The 17,980-nt window shown below is 39.3% G+C and overlaps 1 protein-coding gene across 1 annotated transcript in view; it reads right to left on the bottom strand.

Moving 5' to 3' along the window:
• Nucleotides 1–17,980, bottom strand: part of FRMD5 (FERM domain containing 5) — a 1,150,824-nt gene that overhangs the window by 298,498 nt on the left and 834,346 nt on the right. Inside the window, exon 12 of the mRNA XM_044077712.1 lies at nt 6,463–6,569. Coding sequence (XP_043933647.1) covers nt 6,463–6,569 — 107 coding nt within the window. The remainder of the gene's footprint in view (nt 1–6,462; nt 6,570–17,980) is intronic.

Raw genomic sequence — 17,980 nt, 5'->3', positions numbered from 1 at the left:
TTGCAGCCTCCTGCAGGAAATCATGCAAGCTCCCTTGCCTGTTTTATACTTTTAGCATATCTGTGGAAGACCAAGGTGCTCTAGGATCACAAGAGAACTCTGCTATGGTAATGTCTGAGGCTTACACACTTGTTTTATTTCACAAGTCTGCCTTGAAACCATAGTTGGTTCAGACTTTCCTTTTTGTACAGACATCTTCTGAAGCAAAAGGGAAAATCCAGTCAATAACTGCTAATAACTGTATAATCAGCACATAATTAATTTTCTGTCTGAAAGTAAGGGAGGGGTACACAGTACTTTAAGATGAGAACCCTCTAAACAACATTATGACACACTTTTAGACTACTGTTTACTTCTATAAGTGAAGTTTCTTCATATCACTCAAAGAACAAAGCAGCCCAACTCTGATGAAAAGCAACATGTATTTATAAAGGACTCATTCCTGCAAACACAATAGCACATCTTTTAAAAAAAAGGTAAAATTTGTAATAGAAATGTTTACTGCTTTACTTTCTATTGCCCTTAACTCCTCTGATGGCTTTAGAACTCCAGCTTAAGCTGTCCAAATTCACAAATGTAGCGATCTATTGCATAGATTTAAATGATTATAGTCAAGTGTTCTAGCACTTAAGAAGGGGAGGAAGTTGTGGTGGGCAGGAAATGAAATTTTATCTGCCTTTGGAGAATAGTAAAAAACAAAAACAAATTAGTTTCAAAGTCAAGACAGTTACACATTTTAAACTGAAATATGAAAGCTTAATTGTCTGTGACTGTTAGTAATTCTAAAACTCTTACCTAGGTCCTGCCATGAAAATCCTATAAAATAATGGTAAGGTAGAGAGAGAGATACTGCAATTAAATTAGTATGGATTTCCTTTAGCAAAATGTTCACTCCCTTTCATGCAACAGAAGATATTTTAAGAAGCAAAACTCTCAAGTGCATCTAAGGAAAGTCAAACGCAGCCCACTTAGCTGTTAAAGCGAGGAAGGATTCCAATATCAGTGTATTCCATGAATGGAATCTCTCTTGTAGGATATGGGTTTATTTTGTTAAGTTCAGAACACTGGAAGATACACAGTTAGTTACTCCCCATTAGATATTTAGATTTTAGACATTAATACCACTGAATCTCTGAGGAGTTGAGAGTATTGTAAATGCTTCAGACTAAAAACTCATATAAAGTACTTGCTGCCAATCTCAAGTCAGTGTCTAAAGGAGCCAGCAACATCCTAGTCACTTATTATTTCTATTTTTATATATTTCTACATCCACCTCTTATAACACACAACAAGTAAGAAGCAAATTGCAACAGTGTAAGCATGTTTTTTTTCTTTTAGTTTCCATCTAGGTTTATTTATTTATTGCTTTGGTTTCCTGGGAGAGTCTGAATAGGCACAGGATCCATTTCTAGCAGAGGCCCGGGTTGAAATGTTCCAATGCAATACAATACAATTAAAACATTGTCAATAACATCTAACGTCGATACTATATGCTTAAGGATGGGAGGTGTTAGTTTTATATAGTATATACATAGACATGGAAAGCAAGAAACCAAGGCATAGTCTTATAGTGGCAACATTTCATTACATTAATGATACAGTAAGACAGTTTGTAGGTTGTAATTTTATGCAGTTACTCTATGTTTTAGAAGAGATAAAGAGTTGGGCAGGGAAAGCAGTCAGTGGATGGAAGAATGGTTTAATCAGTTGGATAGCATTTGCAGCACCAGGAGATGAGTAGGTGTGCTATTATCGAAGCTTGAAAGACTTTAGTGATGTGTCTTATCTAACTGTTAAGGGGGGGGGTGGAGTTCCAGATTTTGGACATAATGTGCGAGTATAGGGAACAGCCAGCTGAGCTGTTAGGTTTGGATATAAACAGTAGGGCTTTGTTGGAAGAGCACAGAGTCCTAGTTGGGTGGTAAGATTATATTAGGTATGTTAGAGATGGAATATCATTTGGTTTATATAGTAGCTTAGGGACAGTAGGGAGTTGGGAGGATATGAGCTGGTGTCATAATGTGAGCCACTGGAGGTGTCTGAGTGCTGGTCAGTGGTGTGATCTATGGGGATGGCTGACTGCAAATTTTGTGACCTTGTTGTAGCATTGTTTGAGTTTATTTAGAGAAGGTTGTTGGATGTTGTTAAGTATAGTTTCTGTAAGCTAGGGTGAAATGTTAATGAGAGTGGCCTTATGTATGTAGCCTGTTATTATAGTATTTAAAATTCTGGTGGAACTTCATATCCCTTCTATTGTTAGTACATGAGTAAACTGAATACCACAAACTTAGCAGTCTATCTTGTGGGTAAGGGGTTTCACTCCTGGTATACAGAGATAGAACTTTTATGCTGTGTATGGCAAATGGATTATGTTTATTTTATCCTGTATAATGCATCATGGTTAAATTTATGATTTACATAAGTTTATATCCATTAGTCTCAAATTGAGAAAAGACAGAGAAGAAAGACAGATACAGACAGACAGAGGGACAGAAAGAAAAAGAAACAATAACTCTTATGTAAACAGAAAGCTGCCTTTCCAGATCCAAATGGCAGAATGGAATTGTAAGGCATTCAGTGTTCACAGATAGAACTATGATAATCAAACAAAGTTAATTCTTTATATAGCAGGCTAGAATTTAATGGTGTTCCAAATTCTAGTTCTGGTAATAATTTAATAAACTATTAGTGGAGCCAACTGTTTATAACACTGAGATTTGCTGACACCTTAATTCCTCCATTGAGTTGTCCATTCTTTTACCCATCACAGGTATGTTGGCAAATTTAAGAACAGGACTCTGTTGGAATGCCAACATCACAAAGCACTACAATAAAATAAAAAAGATTCTTACAGTGAGGAATAAGTAAGTTTAAATACCCCATTATAAAAGTGACCTTAAACTGGTCCACAGTTCACTCAGCTGTAAGATCAAAAGTTGCCAAGCACAGTATGAACTAAATGTTGACAATTATTTTAAAGATAAACATATGTCTGTTTTTAATAATTTTATGCATCTTAGAAATAATACCAAGTAATAAGCAGACCTGATCTCAAATGGCAAAGCATCATCTGAGCTAGAGTATATAGACAATGTAACTCTGGACAAATTTAGTTCCAGTTTTTCTCTGATCTACCCCCATGCACCAGCCTCTAGCTCACAATGCATACCTCCTCCATAATTACTTCTGAGCAGGTCCTAAAACTTCTCTCCATCACTGAAAACAGTAGCTCTGTGAATCCCGATAGCATACCAACTTGTCTGTTAGCACCAATCTTAACTCCACTGATTCATTGCCAAACCTATTCACTTCTAGCTATTGTGGTGCCCCTGCACAAGGGTACCCCTACCACATGTATGGGAACTGCATCCCAATTAGTCTTTCCAGTATCATTTGTAATGTCACATAGTGTATTATGATGGAGATTATAAATAATGAGATTGGCAGTCCACAGTCCCTCCACCCAAATCAATTTGGCTTCATAAACTTAGATCCAGTCTGCTGAAGATGGCAGACTTCTTTGAGGGGAACAACTGAAGCACTGGAAAATAGACAATCAACATATGTTGCCTACCTGGTTCTAGTTAAGGCCGTTGAGTCTATCCCAACTCTGGTGTTATTAAAAAGCTCACTTGTCTGAGTATTCACCCCACATAATTTGATGATCAGTAAATCTATCAGCAAGCAATTCTGGCTTTCTGACAGAATGCACATTGTAAGGATTAGTAGTAAACTTTTTTTCTAAAGGACTTGCCCTTAATAGCATCTGACTGGCTTTGCATTGGGTCCCCTCCTCTTCAGTAAATATATCTTTGATGTCTAAGCTGACATCAAGGGGCTATTTCTGACAAAGTTTAATGATGACTGTAAACTTGGATCCATCATTAATATCTAACAGATACCCTTATTTTGCAATATCATCTAAGCCACAGTAATACCTAGTGTCATACCCAGGGTTTCAAGCTCACTGCTAGAACATGTAGTGTAGTATAATAATCTTTGGGAAACAAGAACACCTCTGCATGCATACCACATAAAAGAGACACCTCCCAAGCTGCTAATGATATTAGGAATCTGGACACATTTGTGGGCAATGAACTCTCACTTTACCACAATGTATGAACTACTGCTTACCCTTGGAGCTTTTCTCCCCGGGCCTCCGCTGAAAATGGACATGCATCCAGTCGGACTATCCCGGTCAACAAATGTAAAATAAAAAAAAATAAAATAAATTCTTAGGAAATCATTCCCTCTGGCCCAACAAGTTATTAAAAAGGCATAGCCTTCATATCAGGGAATTTATTGTTCCCCTCTACTAATCCCAAGTCAGTCCTACAGTAGAATATAGTGCTCCCTTTGACATGTGCCTATCCAAACATATCAGATGAGCTCCTTAAGTTATTCACACTGACTAAGATCTCTTACTCTGTTGCCTATAGGCTTTTACACTGTGATATCTGCTTGGCCTACAGAGTCAAAAGAGACCCATCTTGCTTAACAAAATACCTCTGAAAAACTAAAAATACCACCAGTGCCTGCTCAAAGGACATAAACCTTCATTACAACATAATCAGAAGTTGTTGGCATTCTATATTTCTCTCCCTAAGGACCCCCTACACATGGAACAGCTCACACTCCACATCAAACAAAGTAGTTCCCTAGCTCTCTATAAAACCAACCTTGATGAGTGGAATGAGAACTTAATTTCACCCTGGGCTGTGTGCTCAGGCCATAATAATTAGAACAAACAAACAGTAAATTTGCATTTGTCATACTCTTAAATGTTTACTAGTCCAATTGCCTAGAAATAACCAATGAAGTTGTGAACATAAACATCGACTGTGAGAAGTACTGGCTTCTTCATACTTGGTAAATGAAACCAGAAAGAGATAAGCAAAAGTTATAGTTCTGATATTTAATGGTAACTTTAACACAGACATTAGTGGCATAGACAGATTCTCTTCTCTGCACACCATAAAGTAATTATAGCTGCTATACTTGTTGCCTGTTTAAGTAATTACATGCACACTTACCTCACATGAGAGTATTCCAAGTATTACTTGTAGACTTACTAGCAAACTAAACATTGCCTTGTACCAGCATGTTATGTACACCACTCAATAGCATTTTACTGATACAGCCTTCTGTATAGATAAGGTCTTACAACTGTGTTCGTCAGTAACCATTTGAAATGTCAGGACCTGCTACAGTGAGTCCTGAAACGTGGAGACTGAATGGCCAAAAGATCGGACTTGTATATACGAAGTCCAAGATGCCATTTCCCGTAATATTCCCTCTTCCCTGAGATATGGTGATCTTGGAGTTGGCATATATAACACTGGAGGGTGTGAGGGTACAGGTGAGCCCCCCCCCCCCCACAAAAGAAGTTTTAAAAAGAAGAGCATGTTTTGAGATCCTCTCTTCTCCTAGTTTTTGGTCTTTTTTTCCTTTTTGGCACTTGACGTTTTGAGGACCAACCTTTCATAGGGAGCCATTTTCTCCACCATCAGTACAGTTCTAGATACTTTAGCAGTTCAAGATTCCTCAAAATATCTCACGATCTCAGTGATATCAAAAAACTAATAACTCCACTTGATTCTACCTGGAAAGCCAACATGAAGAACCCTTCTAACTCCGCTTTCAAAATCTTTCATGAACTTAGCAATTAAATAATGTATCAAAACATCTTGCGTCATAAAAATAATATCAAAATAAAATAAGAAAATGAAAGTCAAGGCATATCGAGAAGGGACAAGTGAAACATCCAAAATTATTACACCCCAAATACATGAAAAATATCCCTATTGCAATAATACTGGTTATCTCTAATAAGAAAAAATATTCATATTTTGACAGTTTTTACTAGCATCTCCTGACGTAAGGCCTGGTAATATTCAATTTCAACTGTTTAGTTAACCATTAAGGTGTAATATACAAAGCAAATGTCTAAGGACAGATAATGTCAGCTGTTGAATTTCTGTAAGACTTACATGATGACCTAGTAATACTACAGGAAAAATCTTCACCATGTCAGCTTTTTTATAGTTGTAAATCAGTAACTGCAGACCAGTAATAAACATGTCAGCATATATGTTTTCCAAGTTAATTTGTTGTAACCTGTGTTGTAGTACTGGAGCTTTCCTCTTTATACTATTTACCAATGAAAAAGGAATTTGTTCATTTGAAAAAAAAAATCCATTTAACAAAATATAGTAAATAAATATTCTTCCATTGACAGATAGACACAAATATTGCTCTTAAGCTTTTGATGCTTCTGAAGGCTGAAATGAATAGGCTGTGAAGTCACAATATCTTTGGACTATGATTGTTAGATGTGAATTCAACCTGTAGCATTAAAGTGTAGTTGTTTATTAATTTCTGACCACAGCACTGAAGCATGTTAAGACAAAATCATGATTTTAATAGAGCAGAAGCCAAGATTCCTTGTCTCTGTAATCTTACCTTCCATAATGGAGATGTGTACAGCTCTCCTCCGAGTTCTGGGTACACTACTTAACCGTGGTCCATGGGTGATGGATGGACAGCTACGACTGGGAACCATGCCGGCTCTTTCAAGAACAAAACACATATGTTGACATTTAAAGCTAAAATTTATGGTAAGTCTTATAAAAATGCTTTATGCCTTGTTATATTAACTTCAAACAGTAAATAGCTGCTATTTGCATTTCTGGGAAATAAATAAAAGTTTTGAATTTAGTAAGTTATGTTAGTTGTAGACAAGCTGTTTCCTCTTCCCCCCATAAAAAAGATGACAAAGATAATCAAGAAACCCTGAGTCACATCTGGTATCCCAGCTGTGATCCAGAGGGTGACGGAACTAACAAGAAACAGAATACAAAGAGTTAGTCCAGACAAAATCACTTTAGCTAGCAGACATAGCAGGCTATCGCTGATGCCCTCCCTGTGTGAGGAATAAAGGCACCTTATTGAGTTTTCAAAAAAAAAGTCAGTTTCATTTGAAAAACATTCATTTTAGCAGCCTTAGAAACAGAGAATCATAGGAACCGTAGAAATGTAAAGAATCTTTTGACTTTTTTGACTCCATATACTGCTATTGAGATTTACCTCCAGTCTCATATTGTTATATAGCATTCCTTCATTGATGTCCTTCCTTATCTTCCAGTGCTCACCTAGTAATATTCGTTTATACAAGCATCAGGAATTAGTCTCAGTGTGTGGAAAACTGCAGTTAGTAAGCTGCATAAAATCTAATAAAAAGGATTGCTCATGAAAAAACATCCAGTGGCATTTATATATAAATCATATTTCCTCAAAAATAGTTATTGTTATCCCACATGTACCATGTTTTACATTTACTACAGGCGATTTAAACTGTGAGCTGTTAATGAGTTGCTTTCTGTAGGCCTGGGTTTGAGTCCCACAACCTCCATTTGCCTATTGTGTAACTGAACATATCAGTTAACCAGAAAGTTCTTCCAAATCAGTCCTAAAAAAGGACACTCGTACCAGTGGGATACCCACTCAAAAATAGTGTATTGCAATAAGGTTGAATTGGTAATGATGCCATGCCAAATATCAAAGGGAGTTTTATGCATTTCAGCTGAGTTATTATGTAGAAAGGTAATAGCTGACTACCTGTTTCTTTTTCTGTACCTCTGTCAGTCTGAAAATATTTTTTTTTCTTTAAATATCAGGGAAAAATGACCAAAGTTAACATCTATTTAGATGCCAGAACTTCTTGACTTAGAATAGAAATGCTGATTTGTGTCACTTTTACCTTTACAGCCTTGTAGGGCAAATGTAGGGCATACATTAAATGATTACAAGATTTTTAATTATAGTGACATAAATGTCAAAGTGGAACATTTTAATTTATTATCTAAGGGTTTCAAATTTATTCCTACCAGGAAAGCTAGTTTACCAAGACTAATTGTAGATTTAAAGTTATTCCTTAGAAAAATGAACTTTGCTTTACTATTCCAGGAAAACAACATGGGACCAGAGGTCACTGGTTCTTTGAAAAAAAGGAGCACCATGAATCCACCTTTACACCCCCAATTGAAAAATCTGGATACAATTCTACAAAGAGAAATTAGGAAAGTGGTAACCCAGCATAGGATTTTTTCTAACCTATCAGCGGGTGAAAAAGTAGTGTTAAATGAATTGAGAAACAACAGGAATGTTAGAATTATGCAGCCCGATAAAGGTGGAGGCACAGTTTTGATGGATTTCATAATTTATGAATCCAAGATGAAATATATACTTTGTGATACCTCCAAGTACTCATGGGCCTCTGTTAATGAAGTTAATTTGGCACATTCTAAAATCAAGTTGTTGCTTTATGATTTATTATTGGAGGGTTCCATTGACAAGGATACCTATAATTTTTTGATCAATTCACACCCCAGGGTTCCCTCAGTTTTTGGTATACCTAAGGTACACAAGGATCCAGACAACCCTCCTCTTCGAGTCATAGTGGCCTCAGAGGGTTCAGCCACTACTCCATTGGCTAAATTTGTGGACAACAAATTAAAAAAGCTTTCCTATGAGGGTCCGGCCATACTGAGGGATTCCTGGGATTTCCTTAGGTGTGTTCAACCTCATTTATTTTCTTCAGGATTGTCCTTTGTTACTTTGGATGTTGTAGACCTATTTGGATCTATTCCTCACGATGTTGGGCTTCAGTGGCTAGAGGACAGTATGAGGGATAACAAAACATTTTCAAGGGATGACTTCAGGAACTGTTTAATATTTATGGATACAATTCTTAATTACAACTACATGTTTTTCCAAGGAGAATTTTTTAAGCAAAAGAGGGGAGTAGCTATGGGGGCTAAATGTGCCCCCACATATGCGAACATAATTTTGTCTAGGTGGGAAGAATTATATGTATTAAATAGTCCTTTTGTTGGTTGCTGGTCCCTATATAAAAGGTTCCTAGACGATATAGTCATATTTTGGACCGACACACATCAAAGATTTATTGAATTTTTAGATAATTTAAAAAGTTCCACCAATTTTTTAGATTTTACATACAGTTACAATTCAGAAATTCTCACTTATTTGGACGTCAGTATTTCTAAAAAAGTTGATGGTTTTTCTTCTTGTATTTACCGCAAGGAAACATTTTCTAACTCTTACTTACATTTTAAGAGCGGTCACCCCTTTTTCCAAAAGAAAAATGTGGTAAAGGGACAATTAGTAAGAGTTAATAGAATTACTTCTGATGATTGTGATTTTATTACTGAATGTGGAAAGGTTTTAGAAATGTTTAACACACGAGGTTATCCTTATACGTTATTACAGGAGATGTTTGATTTAGTAGACCAGGGAAGAAAAGATAGATTTGCCCCCATTTTAGGACAAAATATTCAAGCTACAGAGGTTATAAATACCCATACTAATGAGGTTAAGAAGTGGGATGATGCATTTATTTTAGACTATTCGGGGGATGCTGGTGTAATTAAGGAAGTTATTTTTAGGGAATGGAACAGGTTCGTGGAAATTTCCGATCTAAATACATTTAAAAATAAATCCTTGAAGTTTTCTTATAGGAAAGACTTGAATTTTAAACAACTATTCGAGTTTGGTACACAGAATAGGGTTAGTACATCTTTAAAAAGAGCGGGCACTTTTAAATGTGGAGCCTGCTCACAGTGCCCTTATATTGCTAACAAAACTAGTATTTATATTACAGCAAGGGACAAGGAGATTGTTGCTGACAGTTTTTGCAACTGTAATACCTATGGAGTGGTTTACATTGCTATATGTAAGCAATGTAATTCTTATTATGTTGGAAAAACTGAGAGAAAGCTAAAGAACCGTATATACGAGCACTTGTATGAAATAAAGAAAGAAAACAGTAAGAACGCCCTTTTTAGAGACACTTTGAGTTGTTCCCAGGCTACATTTCTATTTTTTGTTTTAGAAGTTATACCAAAGGAAACAAGAGGTTGAATGTGGGAAGCCAAACTCAAATACAGAGAGTTGTACTGGCAGATTATTTTGGATTCCACTAAGTTACCTGGTTTGAATGATATGATTTCCATTTCCTCAGTTCATAAATTAAGGTCTGCTAAATTATGACGTTTGGTTTTGGCCACAAGGTGGCAATATAACCATGGAATTTGGGTTAGTTTTTAAACAACATTTCATTTTATTTTATTATAATTATTTATATATAATTAAGTGAATATATAATTTTTTAATAAACTTAAAATGTATCTTGAATTATTAACTTATGTATTAACATATATTTTTTTCATTTAGAACATTTATAATTTTTAAACATAAATAGCAAAGTTAATTCAATTCTTGAACTGATGTGTTTAAACTTGTTTAGTATCAAGAATTTTATTGGACAGAAATATGATTATTTAATTGAATAATGAATTGAAAGGCTATTTAAATGTTTTACTTGTGGTTTGAATGTGCTTTCTGATGAAGACTTGGTATTGTCGAAAACGTACAGATTAGTTTGGCGTTATTGGCGTTTTGTGGAATTTAATAAACATTATTTCCATAAGGAATTGTGGTTTCTGACCTTCATTTGGACACTCTTTGCAAGTCTTATTTTTGGTTTTGGTTGTTTTTTGACTTGCTTCCATCCTTTGTATTGGTTCTTGTAGGGCAAATAACAAGTTTATATAAATGGTGTGATCAAATGATGCATTTATTATTTATTTACATTGCTTAATTTGTCTCTTTTTCAGAGGGTAACCCAGGACTAGTACTCTGTTTAAATGACCTCTTCAATCACATAGTATACATATCCCCTCTAGCAAGTCATTTCAGCAGACCAGTGCTCCAAAGTCACCTGTGAAAAGAAGAATGTGCAGCTAATTCTTACCTTGTAAACAAATAAATCAAATTAATATATAGAATCCTCAGCCTTGCCAGTGTAACACAACTAATTATGTTCTCACCTCTGCATTTGCCTTGCAAGGACGTAAAAGTTAGAATAACACAAAACAGCCTCATGTCTATCTGAAATCAGCAAGTACTTCAGAGATCTGAATGGAGGTAAACTTCAATCCCCTCTTTGTTGCGATTTCCAGAAATCATTTTTTTAACTAAGGGAGTCAAAAAGAAACTCTCTAGTGTTTTCTTCCTGTATTTCCTGCATTCCCCTGAGCTGATGTGTACTTTTCATGTTGATACTGTGCAGAAAAGAAATCCTCAGGTGTATTATCATCTTACTGAAAGGACACTGGCACAGCAATTTACGACACATTTTGGGAGGGATGCAGCATTTTGGGAGGGATGCTGCATTCTAATGCACTGCAGCCTCACTCTGTGTGCTGAAATCAGCACAGACATTAACTTCTGCAGCCTTTCGATTTCATGGCCAGGCTGTCCTTACACAGAGTCCTCACCCTTAACCTATGTGCTTAATGTTCAATTTGGGAGGGCTGAACAGAAGCAAGACTGTCTTACTGTAGGATTTATTAACAGCAATTTATGACTTCTATCATGAGTGTTGTATCATGTAGTTACTTGGCAAAATATTATTTAATTAAATGCATCCTATGTGTTTCACACAATGGTGATGTATAATGACCTAACTGCTTGCATGGGATAAATTTAAAATTATTTGTATATAGGTAGCTGACATAGTTATATATTTTTTCACTCCCCACCCGAGTCCTGCAGATCATCTAATGCCTTTCAGGCTTCCATGCTTGCTCAACCCTGGATCCCCCATTTTTCTTTGCTAACCAGGTATCCCTAGACATGATGCTTCACCCTGTGGACCTCTTGACTCCTTGTGAAGCTGACAATGAGGAAGCTCAATGTTAGCTGTGGGATTTGAGGGATCCTAGGGGGAGCTGCTAGTGCAGAGCTGGGAACTATCATGCATGTAGTATGTCAGTGAAGGTCGTTAACTGTGTTAGTGGCTAGCACAGTAAAGTCAGGATATCACCAATGACCCTCTGCTTTCACTTGAGATGACATACAAGGTTCCCGTATACAATCTGGCCATTGCCTGCTCCATCCTATTCCCCAGTGACTAGCCCTGCCAGTTGTCTGAGTCTTTTCCCAGACTTGGGCCACCAGAAGTGCAGATGGATGCTCTGACTATGTGCCATCAGGCTGTTTGAAACTGCCATATTTATAATTATCTCAAACAACACAATTACATTTATCACAAACTCAAATGACATGAATATGATAGGCACATCTGTAGCAAGGTTCTGGCTAGCCTGCCTGCCTGTCTTCCATATTCCACCAGACATACGTTGCCCGAATGTGTTTTATCCATGCATCAGTCTGAAATAAATTTTATGTTATTAACAACTCAATGGGAAAGGAAAACACTGATCCTTATCTGGGTATTTAGCCCATCCCCCCATTCCAGGCTGTTGCCATTGTCACTACAGTAAGAAGCCTCTGGTCAGTTTCTTTTCTGGTTTCAGAGACGTCTTGATGTTCATCGTGTTACCCTGCTGCAGTCATCACACTTGGGTTATCCTGCCATCAGGCGGTCCCGCAGTCGGCCCGAATTTCAAAGTCTTGGTCCGGCGTCGGTTGCTGTCGCTTCTTCCCTGACGTCAGTGCGCCAGGGGTATATAAGAGGCATCCGATGCCATTTTCTTCAGTCTTTCTTGTTGCGCGGTGCCCAAAGCAGAAGCAGTTCACAAGTGCCGGTCGGCCGACACTTGAGATTTTCGAATCGAGTTTCAGTCCGAAGTCTTCAAAGCTAAGTACCCCGTTGGGGAACCTTTTCTTGCCTCAGTCCGATGTCAGAAAAAGTTAACAATTGCATTTCTTGTGGGAAGCAAATACCTCATAAGGACTTTCATTCTTATTGTATACCTTGCCTAGGCCCAGACCACGACGTTACTGGTTGTCGGTTTTGTGCTAGGTTCAATAAGCGAACTATAAAGCGACGCTTTGATTTCGCACGACACTACTTCGGTAGGAAATTTAATTACACTATGCCGTCGGAGCAACCGACTACCGGCGTGCATAAAAAATGCAAAGATAAAGACAGGCAGCCTAGATCCAAGCCAGACTCCGAGGCCTCGACTGGGCCGGTCGCCAGTTCTCCGGTTTTCAGTGAGGTGCCTACACAGCCCCTGGCTACCGCAGAATTGGAACCCCAGACCACTTCGGATTCTCTGGCAGAGAGTTCTAGGCTGACGCAGCCATTTTCTTTAGGCCCTACCGACGACATTGCAGAAGGAGAAGCCGGTGCTGTAGAAACACCTTTGGAAGGTGTCTTCAGACCGACTACTCTCACCATAAAATCTTATGCTAAGCTTAAGACTCCTCTAAAACCAAAAAAGACTGCACTTCAGTCTCCAGTTCAAGGCCCCATGCCTAAGAAACAGATGCTTAAAATGGCTGAAGATTTGATTTCTTTAATCAGGGGTTCCCAACCCCCCCCCCCGACATAAGGCCTAGACAAGAGGAGGATTATGCCTCCTCTGATCAAGTGTCTATTTCCTCAGGCTCCTCTGAGGAACAGGATTACTCTTTTCCCCCTTATGAAGATTCTGATGCTGAAGATTCCATTCCCTCAGCTTCTCCCCCTGAAGACTATTCCTTTGGGGAAACCTTGCATACCATGAGGGAACATTTCCACTGTGAAGGTCAGGACTACTCCGACTCAAAGAAAAGGCTCCGAGAGTTTCTTTTACTCCCCCAGCACAGACCACTTGCTATCCCCCCAGTTTTAGACATTGTGGATGATGTTTACTTAGAATCTAGTCTAAATCCAGATTCTCTGCCTCCTGCTCCAGCCAAACCAGATAGATACTATAGAGTGCCTGACTCACACAAATTCCTTTACAAAAGCCCTGTTGCTGATCCAGAGACAATCTCCCAGGGTCCCAAAGGGGCTAAGGCTTCTATGGCTAAAAATCCTGTACCCTCTGAAAGGGACTCCAGAGCACTAGATAGGTGGGGGAAGAAGGTTTACACCTCAGCTACTCTAGCTATGAGAGCACTTAATTGTCAATTTCACATGCTTAAATACCAGCAATTCCTAATGCCTTATTTGGGGTTAAAGCAGAAGAGGTTTCAAAGAAAATGGAGGATAAGGCAAAATCTATGCAGATGGTCAAAGATTTCTTACAGGTACAGCCCCCACGCTTCAGCAGAAATTGGCCAACAAAAAATTGGTCCTTTCCAGCTTCTGACAGACCACAGAGGGGTAAATACAGGCACCAAGGGGCAGGGGACAAGCACAAATCCCTTACAAACCTCGACAATGGGTTACTGCAACACAGAAGGGAGGAGAAGACAGGTCCCAAACTACTAGAAGGCAAACACAATGACTTAAACCTCAAACTGCCAAGCAAAACTCTCTTGGCAGCTCCCTTGGGAGGAAAATTAGCACTTTTTTTCAGACAACTGGCGCATCGTCACAAAGGACAAATGGGTCCTAGACATTATCTCACAAGGATACAGATTCCATTTCCACACCTTGCCAAAGATAAAAGGAATGCCAAACCTGCCACAAAATCAATGGGCAGAGGCACAAAAACAAATTGCAGCTCTCATGGACATGAGAGCCATTCAACTGGTACCTACACAGGAGCAAGGCCAAGGATTTTACTCAAGGCTCTTTCTAGTCCCCAGAAAGGACAATGCTTGGAGACCCATTCTGGACCTTTCAGTTCTAAACACCTTCTTGCAAGTACCCAAATTCAAGATGCTAACACTACAGCAGCTTCTTCCCATGTTGGGCAAGAAAGCTTGGCTAGTAACGTTGGACCTCAAAGAGGCATACCTGCATGTCCCTATCAGACAAAATTGCAGAAGATACCTCCATTTCATTGCAGGTTCAACACATTACCAATTCTCTGCACTGCCCTTTGGCTTATCTACTGCGCCCAGGGTCTTCACAAAATGCCTGGCACCAATAATTGCATACTGCAGACAAAGAGGAATTCAAATATACCCATACCTGGACAACTGCCTCATCCAAGCAGAAAGCAAGGACATTCTCTTACAACATCTGGCTTTTGTAAAACACCTTCTAATTTGCCTAGGGTACACAGTAAACGAAAAGAAATCAAAACTAGTGCCCTCACAAAATATGACATTCCTGGGTGCCAGCTTGAATATAACGGCCCAGATGGCTTATCTGACGCCAGACAAACAACTACAACTAACTCAATACTTCAAAACAATGGCAACAAAGACCCAACTCCCTGCAAGAAAAATTCTGCAGGCCTTGGGCTTCATGGCATCTTGCATACTACTAATACCATTTGCAAAAATGCATATGAGGAAATTACAATGGTACCTAAAAAGCGTATGGACTCAACACAGCCACAGCTTGGAAACAATGATACCTCTCATTCCCTGCCTTCAACAGGAGTTTCTATGGTGGTCACAGGCATGTCACCTCAACAAGGGTCAGCCTTTCACCTTACCCCCAGCCAGGCAAGCTATGACAACAGATGCATCGGACTACGCCTGGGGGGCACACATGGCAAGACGGTGCGTTCAAGGCATATGGACTGCAGATCAAAGGAATCTGAACATCAATCAAAAAGAAATGCTAGCTGTACAGAATTCACAGTCTTCAAGGACCTCTTACATCCAGGACAGCTTACAATAAGGACAGACAACACCACAGTAATGTGGTACATAAACAAACAAGGGGGTACACACTCCTACCCTCTATGCAGGCAAGCAATGACCTTGTGGAACACAGCACTGGCTTACCAAGTTCAATTACAAGCTCAATTCCTGCCAGGAAAAAAGAACACATTGGCAGACGACCTAAGCAGAAACATCATGGATCCCCACGAGTGGAAACTGGATCCACAAGTATTTGCAATGATAACTCAAAAATGGGGGCACCCAGACATAGACCTGTTTGCCAGCCCCCAAAACTATCAGCTACCAAAATTTTGTACAAGGACATTTCACCATCAAGCTTGGAAAGTGGACGCACTCTCATTCAGTTGGAAAATGCTGACAGTGTATGCCTTCCCTCCATTGCCCCTTCTCACAAAGGTGCTGCTGAAAGTCAGGAAGGAGAGACCCCGAATGATACTCATTGCCCCAGACTGGCCATGCCAGCACTGGCATCCACTATTAAGGAATATGGCTCAGGGCCCACCATGGATTTTACCACAAATTACTCATCTGCTCACACAGCAAGACAGTCGGACTCTACACAGCCAGCTCAAAACCTTAAATTTGGCTGCATGACAAATCACCTAAGCAACCAGCCAGCTCCTCTTTCACAAGCTGTTATGGATGTTATTCTGGAAGCCAGGAGGCCCAGCACCAGGAAAGACTACACAGACAAATGGAAAAGGTTTTGCGCCTGGAACCAAGCTAAAGGCCAAAATATCCTTCAGCCTGACATACCTCAGATTCTACAATATTTAACTGAGATGTTACACAAAGGGCTTTCTTTTTCATCTATTAAAATCCATGCCTCAGCTATTTCAGCTCACTACAACACGGATCCTTCCTTATTTTCACATGCACTTCTAAGGCAGTTTCTCAGAGGGGCCAAAAACATTAGACCTCCCAGGAGAGCACCAACACCAACTTGGGACCTCAATTTTGTCTGGAAATACTTACGCTACCTCCTTTTGAACCAGCTTTCTCAGCTGACTTAAAGTTTATATCATGGAAGACTGCCCTGCTGCTAGCAATTACTTCAGCCAGAAGAGTCTCAGAGCTTCAGGCACTAATGGCAGTAGAGCCTTTTCTCATTTTTCATCAAGACAGAGTTTTTCTACGAACTAACCCCGCCTTTATACCTACGGTGGTATCCAGTGTGGTTCTAAATCAAACCATCCATTTACCCACCTTCTTTTCAAATCCACAGAACAAAGGAGAAAGACTCCTGCATTCCTTGGACATTCACAGGCAGCTACGTTACTACTTGGATAAAACTAAGGTTTTCAGAAAATCTGACCAGCTTTTTGTATCCTATGCTACAGCATCACAAGGAAAGGCTATCTCAAAACAGACCATTTCCAAATGGATAGGACATTGCATACGTTTTTGGTACACACACCATGGAAAACCAGTTCCTGCTAGCATAAGACCCCACTCTACCGGGGCAGCAGCTACATCTACAGCCTTCCTCAGGGGGGTGCCAACCAAGGATATTCTAGAAGCTGCAACTTGGAGTTCAGTACACACCTTCACCAAACGCTATCACTTACCTCTTTACTCTAAGACTAGAGCTGGCTTCGCCACTCCAGTTTTGCAGGGCCTTCTAGCCTCCTCTAACCCTGTTTGACTCCACCTCCCATCCATAGCTTTGGGATTCTACCCAAGTGTGATGACTGCAGCAGGGTAACACGATGAACATAGTACAGTTTGTACCCACCATAAATGTAGATGTTCGAGTGTATACCCTACTGCAGTCCAGGTTACCCTCCCTCCATCCCCTCTGACCTAACTAAAGCCTTTCAATACCTTAAAATCTGATACAACCTTTGTGGTGTATTTGCTTATAGCTGGAGGGATGTTTTGTTTGTGCTAAACTTTTATTATTGGTACTATCTACTGATCACCTTTTGGGGGGGCACCTGACATATGGGACAATAAAAACTGAAGAAAATGGCGTCAGATGCCTCTTATATACCCCTGGCGCACTGACGTCAGGGAAGAAGTGACAGCAACCGACGCCGGATGAAGACTTTGGAATTCAGGCCGACTGCGGGACCACCTGACGGCAGGATAACCCAAGTGTGATGACTGCAGCAGGGTATACACTCGAACATCTACATTTATGGTAGGTACAAACTGTACTTTAGTTCTATGGCAGTGACAACTGCATGGAAGTTGGATGAAGGTCTTGGGTTCAATCTGCAGACAAGGGTCAGTGTTTTCCTTTCTTACTGAGTTGTTAATAGCACGCTCGATTAATTGTTCTACATTGGACCATTTTTATTTTATATTTGTTTTATTCATCTGTTAACTGGGTAAACTCATTAGGCACAAGCCTTTTTTCAGGGGGAACCCAAAAACACTGTTTGGTTAAGTGATTTCCTTAGAGTCACACAATATG

The sequence above is a fragment of the Protopterus annectens genome, chromosome 7.part0 (genome assembly GCF_019279795.1).
Source record: "Protopterus annectens isolate FY-2018-M chromosome 7.part0, PAN1.0, whole genome shotgun sequence".
In the NCBI taxonomy this organism is placed as follows: Eukaryota; Metazoa; Chordata; order Ceratodontiformes; family Protopteridae; genus Protopterus; species Protopterus annectens.
This window is presented reverse-complemented; position numbering and strand designations above follow the sequence as displayed.